We start from the raw sequence: 10991 nt of genomic DNA on the forward strand, positions 1-10991 counted from the left end.
ACATTCTCTAATTGTATAGACTATTTTCTTCTTGTAAATTAAATACAGATGCTTAACAACAACTTAACTCTTGAGAGGTCGTTTCATTTTATACATGCTGGTTGAAAACCACTGCTTCAAAGCTCTCTGCAACATTATGACTGTGGCTAGGCTGAAATGTATCTGCTCTAGACTAGTCTGCACACAGTGTGAGATTAATTGTGGGGGATATTTCAACGAGCATGACGCCATACCCAGTGGTGGAAAGTAACTAACTACATCTACTTAACTACTGTACTTTTTTTTAATTTTTTAGCTATTTGTTCTTTACTTGAGTAATTCCAATTTCCAATACTTGTACTTTTACTTGTACTTTTACTTCTCGGATCCAAATATTGAAATCAGACATTCTGCATGATGAGTACTGTTACTTTTCGTACTTTAAGTACATTTTGATGTCAATACTTTTGTACAATGTATTCTGAATTCTGGACTTATACTTATACTTATACTAATTGCAGTATTGATATACTTTTACTTAAGTAATTACTTTTTCCACCACTGTCTCTGCTAAAAGCTGGCGGTGTTGTGCGGTGGCGACTCCAGCACTGCATGTGTTGAAGATCACTTTGAGGGAACTCAAAGTTGTTCTTCAGGAACACGAACCTCTTGGAGAATGGCCATTGGTTAACTTGTACTAGGGAAAATAGTTGTACATTTATTGTACAACACGTTTTCTTTTTCTGGGCATTATCACTGAGTTCAAGTGAAACAACGGCAAAACCATCAAACACCCAAGAGAAGGAATCTAAGCACTTGGCACTGGTCCAAAGGAATTCAGAGGCATGTGGTCCAACTCAGTACAGGCGTCATGCACAAGGAACACATGGCACTGCCGCGGTGGGACATCATTTAAGAAGTACCTTTTATTCATCTACTCTATAGTATGCTCTATAATAAAGACAAAGATGGAGCGTGTCCTGTAGGCTATGAAATAAATACAATTAGACGTTCCAATTTTGAGTTATATAGCAGTGGAGTGAAACAATGCAGTTTTCGTGTGGTAAGGTTTACATATTATTACAAAATATCCATTGACCACTTCAGCCCTATTTCGGCCATTTGAAAATAGAAGATCTACAAGGTCGCAATGTGAATTGCGTGAGCTTGTAGATCTGCTATTTTCAAAAGATGTTTAAACCTTTGAAGACTTGACATTCTGCATTATAATGAGTACTTTTCTACTTTTGGTAGTTTAAGTACATTTTTATACCAATACTTTTGTACTTTTACTCAAGTGAAGTTTGAATACCAGACTTACAGAATACTAGTAACACAGAAGTTCTACATTGCAGTATTGATACGTTTACTTAAGTAAAACATGTGAGCACTTTTTCCACCACTGGACTTAGCCCACACTAAGCCATTTCAGTGTGCTGCTTACAAGGTATTTTACCTTTTAAGTCAATCAGCTGTCCAACAAGTTTTTAAGGATGGAAACATATGAGACCACATTGCTTCCCCTGTCACCCACCATAACCTTTGTAGTGCTACTTGTTCAACCCTCGACAGCTATAATATATACATCTAGCTACAACTTAGAATTTAGGTTTGACCAAAGGCTGCAATTATGGCTGACGGGCTTCGTTTTGTGGCATTTAAACAAGTTGGGCCTCCGTGTAACTTTACTCACGTTTTGAACTGGGGTAATGTTAAGTCTGTATGACTTCATGGAACCTCATAGTTTTAATTCACTAATATTAAAATGGTGTTCATATTTGAAACAAAGACCTATTTGGAAGAAAAAAAACAGGATCCTGATACCGCTGAGTCCATTACCTGGCAGAAAGCACTTCACCGCGGAGAAAGGAGAAAGGAGAAAGGAGAAAGTGCGAGTCCCAAATTGGACGTAACGTCTTGCAAAACTGGAGGATTTAATGCAATTACTACAGCAGCCTTTGAAATGATCACCAGGGGAGAGATGGAGAACACGCTCCGAGGGACTGCAGCGTTATACTAAGGCCTGCCAGCCTACAGTGGATAAGCTCAAGAGGCCAAAAGTCTTCACCCAGTTCTGCCGAAAAACCACAAACCAGCTGTGTCAACACCCCCAAAGCCGTGCAGGCTGTCAGGCACCAGCGAGGGTCTCTCAATAGCATCTTAATGTACCACCATGATAATTATTGTCTCATTTACTGTATGAGAGCCACTGCTATTGGTGTATAATGTGATCAAGTGTAACTTTGGACCAACATCACTTAGTTTTGAATGACTTCAGACAATTTTAACCATTAGACTCTGGCCCATCTTACAGGTCAATAGAGACCAGAGAGAGACATTTACTGGACGTGTGTGGACGTTGAATTTACATGTATTGTCATTCGTGAACAGTGAACACTCAATATATCCTCTGATACTGTAGCCCGGGGGTGTCCAAAGAGCGGCCCGCAGGCCAAATCATACCTGTAATGTATTATGAATGGCCCCTCAACAGTATGGGACAATTTTACATTAAAATGTTTTAACCTTGGCAATTCCCAGAGTATAATTTGTCAGTGTTCCTTGTATTTCTTTCTTTCTCTTTTTCTTTCTTTCTTTCTTTCTTTCTTTCTTTCTTTCTTTCTTTCTTTCTTTCTTTCTTTCTTTCTTTCTTTCTTTCTTTCTTTCTTTCTTTCTTTCTTTCTTTCTTTCTTTCTTTCTTTCTTTCTTTCTTTCTTTCTTTCTTTCTTTCTTTCTTTCCTTTTCTTTTTACCTTGCTCATCTGGCTACATTTGGTAATGTGACATAAATTATGGCTGAAAAAAGGCTGGGTTACACTTTTTGTCCACAGCACGCACCTGACAAAAGACGATGATAGTTTAAATGCGATGCATATGTATGTGCCTTTTTTATAGTCCGTAGGTACATTATGTAAGGATATTTGGCGTTTTCATGCTTTCTAATATGGCCCCCTTTGAAACCCCTGCTATAGCCTGTTCTCCCAGTACTACTCTACTAATCTTGGAAGATTGTTCTCATTTGTGAAACTCGATGCGTTCATCAGCATCTTGGACTGAAACATGTGGTTTGCATCCTTGTCCTGTGATCCAGGACAGGCTGAGTGGATGACAGAGCAACTTTGGAAGGAAGTGCCGTTCACGGAGCAGGAGAACTGTCAGGACGGACCTTAATTGCATGGTATTCCAGACAGATAGTTGGTTAGCTCCAAACTACAGAGGCGTGTGCCGCGGGGGTGCACAGGAGACATGGTATTCCCACGAGCTCGTATAGGGCCAGATAGGATTCTGTAAACTCCACATCCTGTCACTCTGTGTGCAGATTCACCCTAAAGAGACACTGGCACACCATGCCTTACATCAGCCATTTTAACTTCTTCCTCCCCTTCCAGCTCTCGCAGAGTCCAAGCCTCGTTTTAATATTCTCCAAATACTGCCAAAGCAACTATTTTAACATCTGGAAGTCATCCCCCACCACCCCCACCCTCCCCCAACCCCCCCCCCCCCCCAAGCCTCCCATTTGCTGACTGCCATAATTTGGTTTATAAGTGGTTCCCATGGAGCGGTCCTCACAGGCGTGAGCTGCATTAAAAGCCTATCAGCTCCATCTGCCTGTGCCATCGAGTCACATGGGTTCAGTCAGTGCCACCACGCGGGCTATTGGGCCAGACACCCACTAACTCTGTGGCAACCCGCGGGCCGGAGCGCATCAAAGGTGCAACCCAATACAATGTACTGTACAATCTGGGGCTATTGGGCCAGACACCCACTAACCCATCAAAGGTGCAACCCAATACAATGTACTGTACAATACAACCCAATACAACCCAATACAATACAACCCAATACAATGTACTGTACAATCTGGTGAGCCAGAACTTCAGAAGAGGCGTGTAAAACCAAGTCATAGCTCAGAAATGCAGCATGTGTTTCTAATCAGTGGCCGTCTGTCTGCGGACCTGGTTGAATTCACATGTTTGGACATTTCGGCTGTAGTAGAAAACAGCCCGTTGCATACGATGTCAGTGATGTGGCAGCAAAGCAACTGGAACTCATTTGTGAGTTAGGAGGAGTGACCTCATGCAGGTCTGTTGACTCGTAGTCGGCGAATACTTGTTCCTTGGTCACAAGTTCCGATGTGAGCTGGGGGAAAATGTTGGAGTTGACTTGACCTCGGGCCATGATAAATATCTTCAAATCAGGCACTGGAGGAAAAGGTGACTAAAGTAAGGGCATTCATTTGAAAAGAAGACGCAAAAAAAGCCTAAACAAAAGAGTGTTTGGTCTTTGATGTACGGTGCTAAGTGGCATCTTTGAAGAAGCTTTACAGCGTTGTTACGACTGTGGGACGGGAGTGCGGCTGTCCAATATACATACACACACACACACACACACATGTCTGTAGTGCACATGCACTGTACACTCAAACACATACAGTTTAACCTATTCTGACCTGAGATCAGATTCATACAAGGTTTCCACTGGACACACATTGGTCTGATTGACCCATTCTGACCTGAGATCAGATTCTAAAAAATGTCAGTCGTTCTTTGATTTTTCAAAAATAGCAGACCTACAAGCTCGTAGCGCGCCACTCGGTGGCGCGCTATGAGCTTGTAGATCTGCTATTTTTCAATAGCTAAAGCATAACATGATGCCGACACCAAAATGGGTGCCCGGTCAGAATGGGTTAATATTCCATGGGTTAAATACTGGGCAAAGACAGCTGTTTTTTGTTTTTGGAGTCAATGGTCATATGCCAGTTATTTTATTTCTTTTCCCCTTTCATGTTCACAAACCTGAACCTTACTCCACATCTTGACTTGCACACACTGCACCTTCCACTGCTGGTATTCTTGTACTGTTTTTGGGCCAGCAGGGGCTCTACTGTACCCTCGTCTGAAACATATAAGTGGCGTTTGGCAGTGGTGGAAAAAGTACTCAATTGTTTTACTTAAGTAAAAGTATCAATGCTACAATGTAGAACTACTCCATTACAAGAAAAGTCCAGAATTCAAAATGTACTTGAGAAAAAGTACAAATGTATTGATATCAAAATCTACTTAACCCATTCTGTACGGAAACCCGTTTTGGTGTTGGCATTATGTTGTGCTTTAGCTATTGAAAAATAGCAGACCTACAAGCTCGTATCGCGCCACCGAGTGGCGCGATACGAGCTTGTACGTCTGCTATTTTTGAAAAATCGAAGAGCGACTGACATTTTTAGAATCTGATCTCAGGTCTGAATGGGTTAATCAGACCAGTGTGTGTCCAGTGGAAACCTCGTATGAATCTGATCTCAGGTCAGAATGGGTTCATCAGACCAGTGTGTGTCCAGTGGAAACCTCGTATGAATCTGATCTCAGGTCAGAATGGGTTAAGTTACACAATTAGAAAGTACTCATTATGCAGAATGTCCCACTTCAAGTTTTCAAATATATGAACATCTTCGGCTATTTTCAAATGGCCGAAATGTATATACTGTAGGGCTGCAGAGGTTAATGTATATGTTTTGTAAAAACTATCAAAATCTACAAAGTTGTACAATACAAACTAAAGTTGTACAATACAATATTTCCCCCTGAAATCTAGTATAGTAGAAGTAAAAGTATTGGGAATTGGAATTACTCAAGTAAAGTACAAATACCTAGTCTAGTACAGTACTTGAGTAAATGTACTTAGTTACTTTTCACCAGTGTTTGACAGTGACGTTTGGCATTGCTAATTAAACCTCAGTTTTTGATGAATTGAACAATGTGGACCCTGTTGTAAACAAGTGTAATGCTTAATTGGGTCGTCCACTCACAGTTAACAGTCTTTGTATTGAGTTTGTGCTTGAAATGTACTGTAAATTCTGCAAACTGTTAATAAATATTTCAATCAATCAATCAAAAGTAACTTATCGTATCTTCTACCTTCTTGTCTTGAATAAACCCTCTAGCACATGTGCATGCATAGGGCATTTACTCAGAACCGTACAACGTATCCATCACCAGGATCTTCAACTTTAGTTGATGTTTCCAGTCATCAACCACAGCCAGCCTGGTTCCTCAGAGAAGGAAAATAACCTCACGACCCTTCACCACAACTTTCTGCTGTCTCTTTCCCCCCCACGTTTTAAGAACCGATAAATATTACTGCTATGTTCCAAGTTTCTGGAGACAGTATGTCTGCTTGCAATTACTCACTTTCATCAACATTCAACCACACTCAATTTGAAGTAACAATTTTCCATATAAAAGTCTCAATTAAATACAGAAACACTGGTAATTGTAGATGTGGGCTTATAGTACAATACTGCATTGCTTGTCCAAGTTTCAACTATTCTGAAGCTTTGCAGGAAATGTTTGAGAAGTTTGGAAATGCAAAATGATATACTGAATTGTGGGTGTGGCTTAACTTATTCTGTGATGGTAAAATCTCATTCCAAGTGTGTGGCTTTTTTTTAACAACTTTTATCCTGGCATGCCTATTTTGGGCTGCTATTTCTATTTAGTTTTCTAATAGCTGATCTACAAGCTCACAACTTGTCAACATGTAAGCTTGCAGGCTGGCTATTTTCACAACACGTTTGTCTGTTGAAGTATAAAGTAGGTTTTAAGTGGTTAAATCAAATAACCGGTGAGCAGAAAGCACGTCTAATTGCCTCCGAACATCTACAAGTTAAACATAAGAGTCCATATCGCTGCCATATTGCTATGTGTATTCTGTACGCTTGCTGTGTGGCACAGAGATGTAACTGTAATAACCAAGCAAAACACACAAAAGCACATTGTCCTTCTTCTGTAGTGCTGGCAAACCATATGTTCCCTTTAGTCTACAACAAAAGCCACCAACTTTCCAGGCTTGTCTGTACGGCAAACTATTCTGTGACCACAGATATGAGACTGCAAGATGAGATGACTGAGCTCTGTTTCACATGAACAAATATGGACAGGGAGCCAGTTCCCCTTCTATGGGGTGGAGGAAAGAATGATGGCAATAATGCCTCTACCACGGTTAGACCAGAGCCCTAGAGTATGCCTCTACCACGGTTAGACCAGAGCCCTAGAGTATAGACAGAGTTATGCAAACTCCGTTCACTTCATGGGGCCAGTCCAATGGCGGCTCTTCTACATAGACTTCTATTGGTTAGTCTATGGGCTCGCGCGAGTACATTAACCACGTGGCCGTGCTGTTTTCTGCCACCTCAATATCGCAACTCTTCTATTGGATGGCTCTGTGTTAGACCAACCCTGGAAAAATAAACAAACTAAAATGGTGTCTCTTTCAACTTATTAGACCTGGTGTTCCTATTTTGGCCATTTCATTATAATTATGTGAAACAATTATCGACTTTTCAGAAATGGCCAAAAATGTTAAAATAACAAATCAACTCGTTGCAATTATGTGAGGCAGTCATAGGTATAACACATGGCATACGTGATTAATAACGGCATGAAGTAAAAAAAAAAGCCACATAACTGTAAATACCTGTCTCAACTAAGGTTAGAGTAAAAGTGTCATAATAAAAACAAAATACTCAAAGCAATACAATTGCAGGGCCACTTTCTTTAACAGGCAACTGCACCGACAGCATTGTTGAGGGTCCTCGTGTAAAATACGTTTGGAGGCCTTTCTGACATTAACCACAAGGTGGCGCTCTCTGTGACGCCAGCACATGTGAACTTGAAGTGATCCCTCCCCACCCCCCCCTACCACCCGAAGAAATTACAAATAAAATGCATTCCTATACCAGATGATGATGAAATGAAAGCAACACTGATTTGATCCCGATGGACTAACAGGCAAAAAAGAAAAACGATGCCATTACTGGTACTGAGAAAGAAAAGGGAAAACAGAGGCCCCCTAAAATGAATGTTCCACTCAGCCCTGGGCCCATGACATCATCCTCTGACATCACAGTGGATAAAACACTGTGTGTGTGTGGGGGGGGGAAGGAGCATAGCTCAACTAAAACAAGGTGCTGAGGTGCTCCATCCATGGGCGTTGCCAGCTCTTCTGGGACAACCTACAGATTAATGTACCACCAATAGTCTATGCCTGTGTGACTCAGACACCCCCAGACCCCCATGCACCCCCCCCCCCCCCCCCCTGTTTCTTCACATCTGCACTGGATTAACATGCAGGCCGTGTTCCCTCAAAGACGCGTGAGCGAGCGAGCTCCGGTGTCGAAATGCTTTGGACAGATGTACTGTCACGTTGAGGGATGTTAGTAACACTCAACTGGGCCCACAATGTGCCAGGGCTTAAAGAAGAGCTGCTGGGGGTGCCATGTCTCCCCACTGCACCTTTTTAGTGCCTGAGGGTGACCTCACTGGCAAAACACTGACAGATGTGCCCATTGCCGCTTCCCTGACAGCACGACTTGTTTGCCGATAATCTCATCTCTCTTACAACTCTTGTTCTGAGAAACAGTCCACTCAAAACAAAGTATATGAGAGAGAGACGGAGAGAGAGAGAGAGAAAGAGCTGTCTTTCATGTTCACTACTGTGATTACGTTATCATCCATCTATACACAGACAGCAGAAGAAATCAAGTTATCATGTACAGTACAGAATAAGAATTCCCTCCCCTCTGAGGAGGAATGAGTCTTGAGAGAAACAACCGATGCCTGGTTATCTTATAATCTAGTTAAAATCATATTTCCATCGGTAAACAGGAGCAGTAAGCCTAAAAATAAAAATCCAGTTAATTGATTTAAATAATCTGGCCAATAGGGGATGTTGTCAGTTATGCCAAACGTCTGCACCATGAGAGCAGAAGACAAAAGTACAACAAGCTCACGTTCACAGCTAGTCATCAAGCCTAACCTTTTGTCCCTATCAGACAACGAGGTGTTAAAACAAACAGGCGAGGGGGGCTTTACTTACCACTGTTTCCAGCGTCTTGGCATGTTACAATCAAAACCTGAGCCACAGAGACCAGCAGAAGAAGTAAAGTCCTTAAATGCACGAAGCCCATCATGTCTATAATAAAGACATGAGCCTTAGTTCCTTGTGTGCGAAGCAGGGAGGAAAAAGGGATGAAAAAGGAAGAAAAAAAGGTCAGGTTATCACTGTTCCACCATGAAGCCAAGAGTCTCTCTATCCTTGTAAGCAAGCAACCAGACCCAGCCCAGACTGCGCGAGTGCCTTCTTTTGTGTATGTGTGTGTGTGTGTGTGTGAGTGTGTGTGTGGAGCATGTAGTTACAGCTTTAAATGAGAAGAATGCTGGTGAGCCAAATCTTCCTCCCCCTTTTGTCAGCCCTCTCCCATAACCATCCCCTCACAGGCCTTTGTGGCTGTAGGAGAACTACACCCATGTTCACAAGTTCTCATACTTTCCAGCAATTCGTTTCGCCTGTTCGGTTATCTCCAAACTGAACCAACGCTACTATCTAAATTTGGAACGTCGGATGACATGCAACTGATAAGGAAACAAGAAAGGACCTTTTCACTGCTTTTTTCCTTCTTTTTTTTTTGCTGTTCCTCAGTAGTGGTTTAAAAGCAAGACCATAAAAGTGTTGTTTTATTGCAGTCTGCAGGGCACCAAACTTTGCAGCGAGCTTAGAAGCTCTTTTTATTAGGCAATGAAGAGTAAGAATAGAGTTTATAACTCATTGTCATTTGAAGACAGAACCAAAAGGGAAAGACAACGCAGCATAGAAATCTTGAAAAAAATGCAACCTGAAGCAGGGATGACAGGTGCTCGTCTGCTTGACTAGTTTGATCCTGGCTAACAGTAATGAAGGAGATTTAGTGATCAATGAAAGGAGTGTTTTGGGCTTGTAAAACAGGGACACAATCTGTGGGTGGTCATCATGAATGTAGGTGGTCACTGGTCATGACCGGGAATCCTGGGGGTAAATTTAGAGAGGGCACCGAGGTCAGCCCCTTCTGGCATGGACATGGAATCTGCTAAGAATGACATTACTGTTTTAAGATCTTGTGATGGCGCAACATTTCCAAATCTGCTTCGCGTGTCTTTTCAGAATACCACATCAACACTTATCTCTTACTTTTTGCGGGGTTTGTTTCTAAAATAGTTGTTAAAAAACAACATATTGTATTTCATTTGCAACACAATTTGACAGCACTATAGCTTATGCACCTAAAGTACTCACTAAGGAGTGCAGATGGAATAAGTTGTTTATTTTCCTGCAAGATATGGAGGTAATCTGTTTGTACTCGACTCCTTGAAGTCAATTCTTTATGACATGGCTCATAAAGAAGCCCCCGATTTATCTGTGAGGAATTGCAGATACAAAAGCGAAAATTACAGGCAGGGTTCTCTAAGGAGCAATGCTTCAAGAATATTCACACCAGTTGAGTCTGCTGCATTGTGGGTGTCAGGCAATCCAAATGTCCTCCTCACAAAAAAGAAAAACTCAATACAGATGTCGTAGAAATATGGGTCACAGATTCTATTTGATTTGCAGCCATTTTGAAGTCCCTTTTGGTAATCATTCTCAGTCCAATTCCAATCCGGGACCTAAAATGACGTAAGGAAAGCTGAGCCGCAGACATTTTCCACTAGCCTAGGTAATAAAGGCCAGAGGAGTTTGAGGATTTTAAGAGGTAGATTGAGAGTGTGCCCATATTTCTCAAGCATTAACGACCTGACTGAACGGAGCTCAATCAACGGCACACACACACACACACACACACACACACACACACACACACACACACACACACATTAACTCCAAATATAAGGTGTAAATGAGAAAGCGTTATGCAAGTTTTCTTTGGAGCATCATTTACAGCCCAGATGCGATTTATTGGATAGAAGCAGCGCATGTAACACCCTAGTTGTGTTACCTGGTCCGTCACCTCTGCCCCTGGACCAAGTAGGTCCCAGAAACCTACTGAGTACTGACAGGAAACAGCTGTGTGCCATGTTCTAAAGGCGCTAAAAGCATCAGGTGATTTACTCTCTGTGAGACAGGGATGGGGGTAAGGTTATGGCGGGGAGGTGGGGACTGCAGTAGAACTAAATGAGAAAGACAGCTGTTCTCTCGTAGCCCTGCCTA

General features: G+C 41.9%; 1 protein-coding gene across 1 annotated transcript in view; it reads right to left on the reverse strand.

Moving 5' to 3' along the window:
• The window catches only part of col5a2a (collagen, type V, alpha 2a), a 93352-nt gene extending 84218 nt beyond the window's left edge, over nt 1-9134 (reverse strand). The window contains exon 1 of the mRNA XM_083777186.1: nt 8850-9134. Coding sequence (XP_083633312.1) covers nt 8850-8943 — 94 coding nt within the window. The 5' untranslated portion in view covers nt 8944-9134. The remainder of the gene's footprint in view (nt 1-8849) is intronic.
• Between the last annotated feature and the right edge of the window lie 1857 nt (nt 9135-10991).

This window comes from Protomyctophum parallelum (assembly GCF_964188405.1).
Source record: "Protomyctophum parallelum genome assembly, chromosome: 11".
NCBI classification, from domain to species: domain Eukaryota; kingdom Metazoa; phylum Chordata; class Actinopteri; order Myctophiformes; family Myctophidae; genus Protomyctophum; species Protomyctophum parallelum.